The following is a 15967-nucleotide window of genomic DNA, read 5'->3' on the forward strand; positions in this document are numbered from 1 at the left end:
CAACATGGACGGAGCTGCGTGAAAAAAGCCACCCGGCCTCTTCGCGTAAACTTACCTTAACCACTCGCTCATCTTTTCTTCATCCATCCATCCCTTCGAGTTAGCTTTTATGATGACGCCGGCTGGAAAGGTCTCTTTTGGCAAGGTCTTCCTTTTGAATATCACCATGGGTGGACGTTTCTGGCCATTAGCATGGCAAGTTAGAACCACAGTGAAGGATGACTTCTCATTCCCTGTGGTGCGAATATTCACCGTACGTGCTCCCGTTGTATCCACAGTGCGGTTCACAGGAATATCAAAAGTCAGTGGAACCTCGTCCATGTTGATAATGTTCTCTGGCCGGATCTTTTTTTCAGCTATCTTGTTTTTACAATATGCACGGAAAGTAGCCAGCTTTTCTTGAAAGTCTTTAGGCAGTTGCTGTGAAATAGTAGTCCGTGTGCGGATGGAGAGATTGCGTCTTTTCATGAACCGGAAACCTGTCGCTTAGTAGGAGCCATTTTGTGGTCTTTACAGATGTAAACACACAAAGGAAATGAAACGTAATATCCGCGCGCTTCTTCTTCTTCTACCGGGGCGGGTGGTTGCTTACAGTAGAAGAAGAAGCGCTTCCTGTTCTATGGGGGCGGGTGCTTACCTTGGCGGTTGCTTGCGTAGAAGAAGAAGCACTTCCTCTTCTACGGGGAAAAAAGATGGCGGCTGTTTACCGTAGTTGCGAGACCGAAACTTTATGAAAATGAATCTTAATATTAATCCATATATAAAGCGCACCGGGTTATAAGCCGCACTGTCAGCTTTTGAGTAAATTTGTGGTTTTTAGGTGCGGCTAATAGTGCGGAAAATACGGTACACGGACCGTTATCCACTCGTTATTTCAATTCTTATTTTCGCTTTTTTTTTTTTTTTTTACATAAATAAATTCGGATAATGGAGAAATATAGATTTTCCATTTTTTGTTTTATATTATCAAACTAAAAAACGGGAAAACATTTATTTTTAAGTTAAATTATTTGTTCTATTCCAAACAAAAAACGAACCTGTCCTCCCACTTCTGGACCACAGATGTTGTCTCTGCAGCCAGTGCAAGAGACATATAAAGAATCAGTCTGTGTAAAAATAAAAATACCAAAGATACTTTCAGCGACAGCTTTTACATCTCAGCCTCAATTTGCCATCACTCACATCCCTTCCGCCCTCCTAAAAGTCAGCCATTTGTCAACCAAAGTGTTCCAAAAACTGCCTTGACGTGCCACTTCAATGGCACATCCGCCATCCTTGCACGGAAGCACTCAGACAATGGCTCCTAGCGGAAAAAAAAAAGCGCTTCGCTTCACCTTGTTGACATTCTGTCCGAGTGAAGAAGCGCTTCAGTCGAGTGCCGAGGCTTGCCGGCGGAGCCGCTCTTTGATTGAGACAAACGGTCGGGCAGGTGAGCTGGACTTCTACTTTTAAGGCGAGAGAGGCACACACGCAAATAATCAAAGAGGAAAGGGGAGTAATTAACAAGACACAGCCTCTTTGCGTCAATGCTGGACAAGGTGTCAATGGTGGCCACCTCGGAGCGGCATTGTGTTGAAGTAGCAAGGCCACGGATCAATGCGTTTACTCGACTGAGCACGAAAGAGACCGGGAGAGGTATTGAGCGTCCCATTCACCGCCAGCGAGCGGAGACAACATTTAAGAGGGACCGCTTTCCCACATCTTTCCAATAAAGACGCGGCCCGCCTGCTATTGAGTGTTTGTCTGTGGCGCCTCAAAAAACAACAAAAAACTCAAGAGAATCAGACTTTAGTTGGCTTTTTGGCTGAAGGATTCGTACCTTGCTTTTTTACTAAGCACAACACGGAGGTCACTCAATCCAAAGGCTGCTTTTGTCCTGTGCTATTGTTGGACTGAGATGAGTTTGAGGGTGCAGAGGGGGGGGGGAGGGTGTTCACAACACCTAATGGAGGCGAAGGCACTGGACCGGAAGGCTCTAAGCTTGTGGGATGGACTGTTTTATTACTTCCTCCTCCCGCCAGCAACACAAAGAAATCAACTTCCGCCAGGTTAATTTCCACAACTCCCCCTCTTTGTTGCCCCGCTGCTGCAATCAAGGGCTTGACTTCACCTAATGCCAGAGTCAGCCAAAAAAGATAGGCCCAGGTCCTCGTTTGCCACATTCCTCAGCAATGAATCCCGCTGGCTGCTGTGTTCTTCCGAGGATGAGTAACATTAATTCAAAGCTGCATTCGTTATTTGCCACCAGGAGGCAAAGGAACACATGTCCATTTTAAACAGATGGCGAGGTTTGTTCAGGAGTTTTAAGGATGGTGGTGGCTCTTTTTCCTCAGAAATAATAAGCACAAGTCTACTTGCCTTCGCAGTCTGTTGTCTGCTGTGTTTTTTTATAGTTCCTTCCTTGCAATGACAGGATGTGTTCTAAGGTAGGGGTAAGATAGGCCTCTCATTGAATTTGAACAGTGGGAAGTGTGATCTAAGGATCATCTGAACTCTTGGTTCTAGTGGCTTTCAGTAGATAACTGCCTCCTCCAACGGGCATCCACTGGTCTATCAGTTTTTACTGTATGATGACAGCTTAGTCTGCATCGAGTTGACTGAAAGAACTTGGCTTGGAAACCACACAAGTAGCGGTTTTGGTAACTAGATGTGTTGAATGAGTGGAGCCTATAGCTATGAATTTGTCATACTCTGTGTTTTCCATATCAAGCGTGATGAGAGGCTTCTCCGCTATGTTAAACTACAAAACACTGCGACCGGTCTCGCGTCTTGTCATCAATTCTGTGAGTTCAGTCAGTATTTCCAGCCTACCGACTCTTTTTAACACAGTTAGGGTTCCAGAAGGAGTCATTTTCCGTCCTTTAAGGTACTACAGTCTTCACGAATGTACCCTGTAGTCCTCATTATTGGTCTCCAAAGGCACATTTTAACCACAGGTACTAGAAACCTTCCAAGGATCATTACCTGGATCTAAATTTAGTCTCCAATCATGAGGTACTGTTGCCCACAGATGTATAGGCACTGCAGTCCTGCACGTATACATTAGTAACTGATTGGTTCTTGTCTGCCACGTTTTAATAGTTCACAGTTGTTTACAACCTCACTACTGTTTTGATTTGAGTTATTTTCAGAGCAATAAAAGAAGAAAGGCTACAATAGACGGAGAGGTGCGTATTGATTACAAAGTAAAGCCAAACATACTTTAACAGGATTACAACAAATGCTCCAATTAACACCTATTTTCAATCAGCCAAAGCGTCTCTTGTTGTTGCGAAGTTCGTTTTCTAAATGAGTTGTGGCAGGTAAAACAGATCTGGCCTTTTGAAAATGACTCCACTGAGTGTTTCTTAACCATAGGGCGACCCTTAGAGGGCTGCCCGAAACATTTCTGTTTCTCAGCTGTGGCCCGTATGGACCGCAGTGGTACTGTAATGAACTTATTCACCACTTGTGGCATTAATGACAATATCAAACAAACAGAATAAGTCTGGAGCTAAAGTCATATAGGAGTTTAAAGGCCTACTGAAATGCGATTTTCTTATTTAAACAGGGCATAGCAGGTCTATTCTATGTGTCATACTTGATCATTTTGCGATATTGCCATATTTTTGCTGAAAGGATTTAGTAGAGAACATTGACGATAAAGTTTGCAACAAAGCCTTGCCTGTAGCGGAAGTAGCAGACGAGTAGCGTGACGTCACAGGTTGTGGAGCTCCTCACATCTGCACATTGTTTAACAATCATGGCCACCAGCAGCGAGAGCGATTCGGACCGAGAAAGCAACGATTTCCCCATTAATTTGAGCGAGGATGAAAGATTTGTGGATGAGGAAAGTGAGAGTGAAGGTGAGAGGCGGGTGGTACCTGATATTCAGCTGGGAATGACTAAAACAGTAAATAAACACAAGACATATACGTATATACTCTATTAGCCACAACACAACCAGGCTTATATTTAATATGCCACAAATTAATCCCGCATAACAAACACCTCCCCCCTCCCGTCCATATGACCCGCCAATACAACTCAAACACCTGCACAACACACTCAATCCCACAGCCCAAAGTACCGTTCACCTCCCCAGAGTTCAAACAGCACATATATTTCCTCAAAGTCCCCAAAGTTACGTACGTGACATGCACATAGCGGCACGCACGTACGGGCAAGCGATCAAATGTTTGGAAGCCGCAGCTGCATGCGTACTCACGGTACCGCGTCTGCGCATACAACTCAAAGCCCTCCTGGTAAGAGTCTATGTTGTCCCAGTTCTCCACAGGCCAATGGTAAAGCTTGACTGTCATCTTCCGGGAATGTTAACAATGAAACACCGGCTGTGTTATCCGGCATAACAGTCAAGGGGTGCATTCTACGGCGGGGGTGCGTTATCCGGCACAACACCTGCCGCAATACACCGCTTCCCACCTACAGCTTTCTTCTTTGCTCTCTCCATTGTTCATTAGAACAAATTGCAAAAGATTCACCAACACAGATGTCCAGAATACTGTGGAATTTTGCGATGGAAACAGACGACTTAATAGCTGGCCACCATGCTGTCCCAAAATGTCCTCTACAATCCGTGACGTCACGTGCCGGCGTCATCATACCGAGACGTTTTCAGCAGGATATTTCGCACAAAATTTTAAATTGCACTTTAGTAAGCTAACCCGGCCGTATTGGCACGTGTTGCAATGTCAAGATTTCATCATTGATATATAAACTATCAGACTGCGTGGTCGGTAGTAGTGGGTTTCAGTAGGCCTTTAAGCGCAAAAGTTATGACTTTATTTTCATTTGCACTTGAATTTCATTGACAGTTTAGAAGCATATTATCATTAATTTACTTCATATATTTTAGCACAACGTAATTCCATCCATCTATCCATTTCCGTCCGCTTATCCGAGGTCGGGTCTCGGGGGCAGCAGCCTAAGCGGAGAAGCCCAGACTTCCCTCTCCCAAGCTACTTTGTCCAGATCCTCCCGGGGGGTTCCCGAGGCGTTCCCAGGCCAGCCGGGAGACATAGTCTTCCCAACGTGTCCTGGGTCTTCCCCGTAGCTGCATCATCTGGGGAGGAGCAGCAGCTTTACTTTGAGACCCCACTGCTTAATACAGTGGTTCTCAAACTTTTTTTGTCATCCCCCACTTTGGACAAGGGGGAGTTTTCAAGGCCCACATGCCCCCATCGCCCCAACAGAGCGCTAATGCCAAGCTTTAACATTTTCAAATGTATTGAACATCAAGTTGTATACATTCGAACTCAATAACATAAGATAACATTAAGTTCAATAATAAATAAAATAACTGTGCAGCTGTGGTATAACTTGCATCAAGTTCAATAATAAATAAAATAACTTCCATCAAGTTCAATAATAAATAAAACAAAAGTGTTATAACTTGCATCAAGTTCAATAATAAATCAAAAAAAGTGTTATAACTTGCATCACGTTAAAAAATAATTCAAAAAAACTGTTATAACTTGCATCAAGTTCAATAATAAATCAAAAAAGTGTTATAACTTGCATCACGTTCAATAATAAATCAAAAAAGTGTTATAACTTGCATCAAGTTCAATAATAAATCAAATAAAAGTGTTATAACTTGCATCAAGTTCAATAATAAATCAAAAAAGTGTTATAACTTGCATCAAGTTCAATAATAAATCAAAAAAGTGTTATAACTTGCATCAAGTTCAATAATAAATCAAAAAGTGTTATAACTTGCATCACGTTCAATAATAAATCAAAAAAAGTGTTATAACTTGCATCAAGTTCAATAATAAATCAAATAACTTGCATCAAGTTCAATAATAAATCAAAAAAAGTGTTATAACTTGCATCAAGTTCAATAATAAATAAAACAAAAGTGTTATAACTTGCATCAAGTTCAATAATAAAAAAAGGGTTATAACTTGCATCAAGTTCAATAATAAATCAAATAAAAGTGTTATAACTTGCATCAAGTTCAATAATAAATCAAATAACTTGCATCAAGTTCAATAATAAATCAAAAAAAGTGTTATAACTTGCATCAAGTTCAATAATAAATAAAACAAAAGTGTTATAACTTGCATCAAGTTCAATAATAAATCAAAAAAAGTGTTATAACTTGCATCAAGTTCAATAATAAATAAAACAAAAGTGTTATAACTTGCATCAAGTTCAATAATAAATAAAACAAAAGTGTTATAACTTCCATCAAGTTCAATAATAAATCAAAAAAAGTGTTATAACTTGCATCAAGTTCAATAATAAATCAAATAACTTGCATCAAGTTCAATAATAAATACAATAAAAGTGCCACTTTGCAATCTTTGCAACAAAAAAAAGGAGGAGCTATGCATTTGGCAAGACAGGGCAAGTGACAGCACTTTGCCCCAGGAGAGCCACCTTGCTTCACTGTGAAACAGCACGGCTGTATGATCAGCTCCCATTTCCTCACACAGTGCAGAGAACAGACGCGCTTTCAGTGGTCGTGTTTTGATCAAATTTACCGCGCTCACAACATGTTAAAACCTCATTGAGTTCGGGGCTGAGCTGCCTTGACGCGAGTGCTTCCCGGTGAATGACACAGTGTGTGCCCGTCAGATTGTTGTTTCTCTGCAGGCGCTGGCTCTGGCTCGACGACCTTTGAGGTGCGAGTCACAAATGTATATATTTGTGTAATTGTGATCCACACATTAGCCTGCTACCCATCCGCGCGAAAGTTTGTTCCGTTTAGCCCCGCCCCCATTAGTTACTGTTGCTATGTCTGTCAAACTTTCGCACGTACCGAGAAATATAAAGCCTACAGTAAAAATAAGTACCGGTAATTTCCATTTATTTATATAGCGGATTTCACAGACAGAATCACAAAGTGATTTACAGTGTGTATAGAAAATGAAAGCATAGTAAAAAAAATAATCTAAGAATATAATAATAAAAAAAAAAAAATTAAAGTGAAATTTCCTCCCGTTCCTCGCGCCCCACCTGTCATGTCTCTATTCCCCACCAGTGGGGTGCGCCCCACACTTTGAGAAACGCTGGCTTAATAACTGTTTAATATATTCAGTTTATTTTTTTTCCTTAGTTGTGGTTTCCCTCTCTGCATGAAAGTTTAAAATGAGCATATATTAATGTAGTATGAACAAGCATGTTTTAATGTAATCACATAGAAACATCATACTGCTGTGGTTATTTGCATCAAGTGTTCATTCAAGGCTAAGGCAAAATATCCAGATATATATCGTGGCCTTAAAAATATTGAGATATTAATAAAAGGCCATATCGCCCAGCCCTAGTACGAATGCAGAACCTCTAAGTGTACCACACACCAGATTGGAGTCATTGTAACAATGGCTTATTTTGAGACTGTACACACAACATACGGCATGGCGTCGGCTTCAGTTCGAAGATGTCCTTGCTTCTTGTCAGTGTTTAGTTTGTTTACGCCGGGTATTGTTGTTAACCCTGCGAGGCTGCCGCTTTCCAATCCGAGCTCTCAAAAAGCAAACAGCCATGATTTGTGTGCATCGCAAGCTGCCCTCGCTTGTCTGTGCCGACGCCAGCGCGGGCACCGCGGGCTCAGTTCATCTGTGTAGCGAACAATTCCTAAAAGCAGGGGATCCTCCGTCTGCATCTGTCGCGCTCCACTGTAGCCATACGAGCATGTCTGGGGACGCGCTGTTTTTCCTCGGCAGTTTAATTCCAAATGAGGTCCAGCTGTTCGCCGGGTGCTGTGAGAGCGGATGCACCTCTTCAATTACTGCGCCAGGCAGAAATTACTCCTTGTTTGTCTTGTCGGTCGATGTTTGTTTGCGCGGGGGCGGGGGCGACATATAGGCTGCTGCGTTGCCAACAGGAAAAAAAGAAGACAATGTCTGAAGAATTCAAGGTTGTTTTTTTTTTTACTGCCGTGACCATAAAGCAGTGTTTTTCAACCACTGCGCCGCGAGATACAGTCTGGTGTGTCGTGGGATATTGTTTAATTTCACCTATTTGGGGTAAAAATATTTTTTGCAAACCAGTAATTATAATCTGCAAATAATGTGCCGTTGTTGAGTGTCGGTGCCGTCTAGTGCACCGCAGAGTAACCGTGTAATACTCTTCCATATCAGTAGGTGGCAGCCGGTAGCTAATTGCTTTGTAGATGTCGGGAACATGGTTTGTCAGGATCACAATATGCTTAATAATGCTTAAACCAAAAATAAACAAAAGGCGAGTGCCCCTTAAGAAAAGGCATTGAAGCATACGGATGGCTATGCAGAACAAAACTAAAACTGAACTGGCTACAAAGTAAACAAAGTAGCCAGTAAAAAAAAGTAGCAGTTTCATCTGGGCCTCCACATCATTTTATATGGCCCGCAAAAGCCTAGAAATAATACTTTATTTTCTTACTAAAGGTATTAGGTTTTGTTTCTAGTTTGACAGGGGAAAAAAAATAGTGTCCAATATTGCAACAAATATGATATTATCTAACTTTGTTGGCCAAAATCCCCAAAAAATACTTACCGTATTTTTCGGAGTATAAGTTTCACCTGCCGAAAATGTATAATAAAGAAGGAAAAAAAAACATATATGTTGTGTTTACTGAGGGGAGGTGACGGCAAACAGACACCAGGGGGCAGTATATACAATTATTTATTATATATATAGTCAATATATATATATATATATATATATATATAAATAATAATAAACAATACTACTGAACTAAGGAAATGAAGTGTGAACTAGAATACAAGAGTGTGTGGTGTAAGACTATGTGTGTAGTTAGCTGAAGTGTGTTACCAAGTGTTGAAGAGAGCAAACGAGGCAGTTCATGGGGCAGGCAGGTGATCCGGGGCGAGAGAGAGGCGTCAAAGTCCAGGGGCAAGCGAGGAGTCAAGGAAACGAAGGAGGCAGTCAAAATCCAGGGCAACGGAAGGTAAACACTGCGGAGGCACGGGAGAACAAACAAGGATGTCAGACACAAGGGAAAACACGCAGAGACAGAGAGAGATCATAAGCCTTACGGTACACCATGAGAAAACTAAGTTCCCGCGCCGATCCTAGGGTCCTCTGGTCTTTTATTGAGCTTGCCCTCATCAGACCCAGGAGTGTAGATTTCCGGTGAGTGATTGCAGCTGGTGGCTGCTGCAGGGCGGGGACGCGCACGGCGCGTCCCTGGATGTGCGCACCCGTGGGCGTGTCCCGAGGTGCGCACAGACGGATGAGCGGCGTTGGCAGGAGCCTGAGCCGTAACAATATAAGTCGCACTGGAGTATAAGTCACATTTTTCATACTTGCCAACCCTCCCGAATTTTCCGGGAGACTCCCGAAATTCAGCGCCTCTCCCGAAAACCTCCCGAGACAAATATTCTCCCGAAAATCTCCCGATTTTCAGCCGGAGCTGGAAGCCACGCCCCCTACAGCTCCATGCAACCTGAGTGAGGACCGCCTTTCTTCATGACGGGAGGACAACAGGGTGACAAGAACTAAATCATCCAGACTAGAGATAAATTATATTATTATGTTTATCTTACCTAAAAATAAATATATTTATTAATTAAAAAAACAAAAAAACTAAATACATTTTTACTATATTTTGCTAAAAACATCAAAATTAATTGTATTTTTATTTGTATTTTTTTCCTGCCTCCTTATTACATCCAGCCATAGAATTATACATTAAAATAAACATATTTGAAATAATTGATTTTAAATTATCATAATAATTCACTTAAAATGACCATATTTAATTATTAAAATAATTGCTTGTTTATCAACAACTTTAGCATTTTATTCATTACATTTTGAAACTCTCAGAAGCCAAGTTATGTTATATTCCTTAATATTTATTTATGCAAGTTTGAAGTATCAATTATCTAAACACAGTTTGTTTGCATATTTTCAGGATGTAGATATCTCTCTCTATATATATATATATATATATATATATATATATATATATATATATATATATATATATATATATATATATATATATATATATATATATATACATACATATACATATATATATATATATATATATATATATATATATATGTATGTATGTATGTATGTGTGGGGAAAAAAATTACAAGACTACTTCATCTCTACAGGCCTGTTTCATGAGGGGTTCCCTCAATCATCAGGAGATTTTAATGGGAGCATTCACATACCATGGTTTATATAGGGCACAGAGTGGGTGGGTACAGGCTGGCGTAGGGGCGTGGTGATTGGCTCATGTGTTACCTAGGAGGTGTTTCCGTCTGTGGCGGCATGCTGATACAATTTCGCTGCGCTTGTTGAGGGATGACAGGTCTGGACGGTATATAATAAACAGTTTCTCTTTCAAGCATAGGTTGCATCTTTTATTACCACTATTGTAAGGTGTGCTGGATGCAAGAATTTGCCATGTTATTGAATATTCAACATTATTGTCTTTGAGGTCCCAAATGTGTTTGCTGAGTTCTGTGGTATTCCGCAGGTTTTGGTTCCTGAAAGAAGCCTTGTGATTGTTCTATCTGGTTTTAAACTCTCCCTCGGTTAATCCTACATATGTGTCGGATGTGTTAATGTCCTTGCGTGTTACCTTAGATTGGTAAACAACTGATGTTTGTAAGCACCCCCCGTTGAGAGAGCAATCAGGTTTCTTGCGGCAGTTGCAGCCTTTGTTGGTTTTGGGGTCGCTCTGTCCGGGGGACCCCTCATGAAACAGGCCTGTAGAGATGAAGTAGTCTTGTGATTTTTTTCCCACACATACATATATTGCGCTCTACTACGGTATCGAGCACTATTTTTTGGATAACCTTATTAAGACACATATATATATATATATATATATATATATATATATATATATATATATATATATATATATATATGAAATACTTGACTTGGTGAATTCTAGCTGTCAATATACTCCTCCCCTCTTAACCACGCCCCCAACCACGCCCCGCCCCACCCCCGACCACGCCCCCACCCCCCACCTCCCGAAATCGGAGGTCTCAAGGTTGGCAAGTGTGACATTTTTGGGGGAAATTTATTTGATAAAACCCAACACCAAGAATAGACATTGGAAAGGCAATTTAAAATAAATAAAGAATAGTGAACAACAGGCTGAATAAGTGTACGTTATATGAGGCATAAATAACCAACTGAGAACGTGCCTGGTATGTTAACGTAACATATTATGGTAAGAGTCATTCAAATAACTATAACATATAGAACATGCTATATGTTTACCAAACAATCTGTCACTCCTAATCGCTAAATCCCATGCAATCTTATACGTCTAGTCTCTTACGTGAATGAGCTAAATAATATTATTTGATATTTTTCGGTAATGTGTTGAGTATAAGTCGCACCCCCGGCCAAACTATGAAAAAAACTGTGACTTATAGTCCGAAAAATACGGTAAATATCTGCTTAACTTATGATTTTGAAACAAGTTATCCATCAAATTGCACACTATAAAAATGACCAATAGATTTTACTGTAAAATTTAGGGAGTTTTTTTTTTTTTTTTTTTTTTTTTACAGCATATTACTGTAAGTTGAAACAAAACGACCAATGTTTGTTTTTTGATAGTAAAATTATGTCAACTGAGCTGCCAGTTTTTTGTTTTTGTACTGTAAAATCCACAGTTGATGATTTTATGGTTCCACATTTTATTATGGTAAAAAACTGGCAGCTGAGTTGACAAAACAAAATTAAACAGCGGTACTGTATTTCTGTTTATTTCTATTTATTTTATTTTAGTTTATTGTTCTTCGGTCAATGGTCAACAAAATAAACAAACAGTTGTACGATCATAGATTGAAAATGAAAATGTTGCAGAGCGAAAGGGTTTAGGCTGAAGTTGAACACTTATTGCGCCTAACCCTATAAACAATGTCAAGTACAAGATGAACTTCTGAAAATTATGAAATGTTCTTTGTACAACATATTATAAATACACATTATACACAACATAAACACAGTTCAATTATATACACAGTAAAGGCATGTGAAATATCCTTGTACACGTGTTAAACCTTTGTACCAATTTATATACTATATACAAACAATTATACTTCCATTATTATTTCCGTTATGTTGTAAAAAATAATAATGATAAAAGAAAAACACCATATATTTTACAGTAAAAGTCTGGCAACTAAGCTGCCAGTTTTTTTTTCTGTAAAAATAGTGGTAAAATCTGCAGATTTTTTAATTAAAAAATATATATATATATTTAAATTCATAGGCAAATTCATTCATTATTTACTGTTACAAGCCCTCAATGAAAACAAGTGTGACACCCCTGGTCTAGTGGGACAGGCCAAAGTTAAGTCGGAGAAAATGCAGTCCTTTATAAATTATTTAATGTTTCTCTACGGCCCGGTAGCAAATGCGTCACGGACCGGTACCGGTCCCCGGACCAGTGGTTGGGGACCACTGATGTAGACCACAAAGAAGTCTTTTACATTTAGAAAAAAAAATCATCATACGACCCTTGTAAATGGTGCTGGGTCTGCAACGTGACATGACATCACATGCAAATATGGTACCGTTAGGTTTTGCATGAATCGGAATTTGGTCAGTACTTAAAAAGTACTGAATCCTTTACCCATCCGCACACCTGATATAATTGCAGTGCAGCTCGCCTTTGACTAGCGGGGGTCATGGCTTGCAACGGTGCCAAGGAGAAGCCAGTGCTTGAAACTCTCCTCACTGGCAAAAGTGTGGATACGAAAAAGACGAAGACATGTTTTGCATTTTGAATGAACCAAAGTGAAAACTAACCAGTATTCCTAAAAACAAGTTCATGAATTAGTTCAGTACTAATTAAATGAGAACATATTTAATAATCTGCCCTTGCCGGGACTTTTTGTGTGTTCTGCAGTACGACTTTGTGGAGCTCTTGGACGGCAGCCGGCTCATCGCTAAAGAACATCGCGCTCAGAGCGAAGCGGAGAGAGCCCGACCGGAGAACCAGGTCGTCGTCCACCAGGCGGGCTTCATCCAGTACCTGGACTCGGGGGTGTGGCACCTGGCCTTTTACAACGACGGACGCAGCGTGGAGGCGGTGTCCTACAACACCATCATCCAGGGTAGGATGAATATAGCCTTGTTCACATTGCAGGTCATTTTCTTACCCCATATTTGACCTGTATTTAACATATTTCAGGTCAATGTGGACTTTGCAATTCTGATTTTTTTTTAATCAAATCCGACCAAGGTTTCTTTTGTATGTGGATGAAAATCAGATTTGTATCCGATGCAGCTGCAGTCTGAACAGCGATAAAAGCATCAACAATCTTCACCAAAGTAGACAATCGCCACTCGCAGACATCGAAGAAAATGCCCCACAAACTGCGAGACATAAAACGCGTGCCCTCTTCCTTTTAAATCTTTTACATGCAATAATTAAAATGTTGCAATAATAAAATGTAGACTTTGATTTCACAAAATCCCTGAAATTGCCACAAATGCGCCAGGAACTGAGGCCGACTATTCACAATGAATCAACACAACATCCGTACTTTGGAGCAATGTTCACAGACTATAGTATTTGGCTTGTCAGCGATGATGGTCGTGGACTTGTGGTTGAGGGTGTTGGAAAATATCCGATTTGTTGCAACAGTCAGCCTTAATGCATTGTTGCAGCTCTATGATTTTTGAGCATGTCAGGAAATGCGAATTTGAGAAATGAGTGTGTGTAGCGGGTGGCTGTTCTTGATGGGGGGTGTGGGATTGAGAGACTTAGGTGTGCGTGCGTGTTCAGGGGTTAAAATGCTTGCCTGGTTGCGAGTCTGTGTCACTCCCTGGGCGGGGTTGTCACGTACTGATGTCATTTTTTCATGGTGGGGTCACAAAGATCGACTGGTAAATCGTGATAGATGGGTCGGCGACCCCTGGTTTAGAGGAACGACCCAAGATGTGATGATGTATGTCCACGTAGTTGCTGTGTTGTAGTGGCCGGGTGACAACCATAGCAATGACTACATTAGACATTGCATATTTTTTGTAACGTGAACGACTACATTAAAAGATCGTATTTTACAAAACAATCAGAATTGCGGTGTGACCATAGCCAAAGTCTTGAAAGACGAAAGCTACGGTACGCAAAAGGACGTCGCCGACTACTGGCCTTGCATGCACATTGCAACGTCAGCATGAACTCTTGGGCTGACTTTTCAAAAAACCAAAGAGTTTCTGACGGTTTGTTGTCGAGCTTCCAATTTCAAGCTTCGCCTGCAAGATCAAACGGGTCAGCGACGTCTGGTTTAGAGGAACGACCCAGGATGTTATGAAGTATTTTCACGTAGTTGCGGTGTTGTAGTGGCCGGGTGACAACCATAGCAATGACTACATTAGACATTGCATATTTTTTGTAACGTGAACGACTACATTAAAAGATCGGATTTTACAAAACAATCAGAAATGCGGTGTGACCATAGCCAAAGTCTTGAATGACGAAAACGACGGTATGCAAAGGAACTACTGGCCTTGCATGCACTCTTGGGCTAACTTTTCAAAAATCCAAAGAGTTCCTGACGGTTTGTGGTCAAGTTTCCAATTTCAAGCTTCGCCTGCTTGATCAAACGGGTCGGCGACCCCTGGTTTAGATGAACGACCCAAGATGTGTGTGATGATGTATGTCCACGTAGTTGCGGTGTTGTAGTGGCCGGGTGACAACCATAGCAATGACTACATTAGACATGGCAAATTTTTTGTAACGTGAACGACTACATTTAAAGATCGGATTTCACAAAAAAATCAGAATTGCGGTGTGACCATAGCCAAAGTCTTGACTGACGAAAACGACGGTATGCAAAGGAACTACTGGCCTTGCATGCACTCTTGGGCTAACTTTTCAAAAACCCAAAGAGTCTCTGACGGTTTGTCGTCTAGTTTCCAATTTCAAGCTTTGCCTGCATGATCAAACGGGTCGGCGACCCCTGGTTTAGAAGAACGACCCATGATATGATGAAGTATTTCCACGTAGTTGCGGTGTTGTAATGGCCGGGTGACAACCATAGCAATGCCTACATTAGACGTGGCATATTTTTTGTAACGTGAACGACTACATTTAAAGATCGGATTTTACAAAAAAATCTGAAATGCGGTGTGACCATAGCCAAAGTCTTGACTGACGAGACGTCGCATATTTTTTGTAACGTGAACGACTACATTAAAAGATCGGATTTTACAAAACAATCAGAAATGCGGTGTGACCATAGCCAAATTCTTGACTGACGAAAACGACAGTATGCAAAGGGACTACTGGCCTTGCATGCACATTGCAACGTCAGCATAAACTCTTGGACTAACTTTCAAAAATCCAAAGAGTTCCTGACGGTTTGTTGTCGAGTTTCCAATTTCAAGCTTCGCCTGCAAGATCAAACGGGTAGGCGACCCCTGGTTTAGAGGAACGACCCAGGATGTGATGAAGTATTTCCACGTAGTTGCGGTGTTGTAGTGGCCGGGTGACAACCATAGCAATGACTACATTAGACGTCGCATATTTTTTGTAACGTGAACGACTACATTAAAAGATCGGATTTTAAAAAACAATCAGAATTGCAGTGTGACCATAGCCAAAGTCTTGAATGACGAAAACGACGGTATGCAAAGGAACTACTGGCCTTGCATGCACTCTTGGGCTAACTTTTCAAAAATCCAAAGAGTTCCTGACGGTTTGTTGTCGAGCTTCTAATTTCAAGCTTCGCCTGCAAGATCAAACGGGTCGGCGACTTCTGGTTTAGAGGAACGACCCAGGATGTTATGAAGTATTTCCATGTAGTTGCGGTGTTGTAGTGGCCGGGTGACAACCATAGCAATGACTACATTAGACGTGGCATATTTTTTGTAACGTGAACGACTACATTTAAAGATCGGATTTCACAAAAAAATCAGAATTGCGGTGTGACCATAGCCAAAGTCTTGAATGACGAAAACGACGGTATGCAAAGGAACTACTGGCCTTGCATGCACATTGCAACATCAGCATGAACTCTTA

General features: G+C 40.9%; 1 protein-coding gene across 2 annotated transcripts in view; it reads left to right on the forward strand.

The window, feature by feature from the left end:
- The window catches only part of LOC133616971 (teneurin-3), a 745483-nt gene that overhangs the window by 452184 nt on the left and 277332 nt on the right, over positions 1-15967 (forward strand). For both annotated transcript variants that reach the window (XM_061976582.2, XM_061976583.1), the window contains one exon: positions 12848-13055. In XM_061976582.2, the coding sequence (XP_061832566.1) occupies positions 12848-13055 (208 nt within the window). The remainder of the gene's footprint in view (positions 1-12847; positions 13056-15967) is intronic.

Source organism: Nerophis lumbriciformis, linkage group LG16 (genome assembly GCF_033978685.3).
Source record: "Nerophis lumbriciformis linkage group LG16, RoL_Nlum_v2.1, whole genome shotgun sequence".
In the NCBI taxonomy this organism is placed as follows: domain Eukaryota; kingdom Metazoa; phylum Chordata; class Actinopteri; order Syngnathiformes; family Syngnathidae; genus Nerophis; species Nerophis lumbriciformis.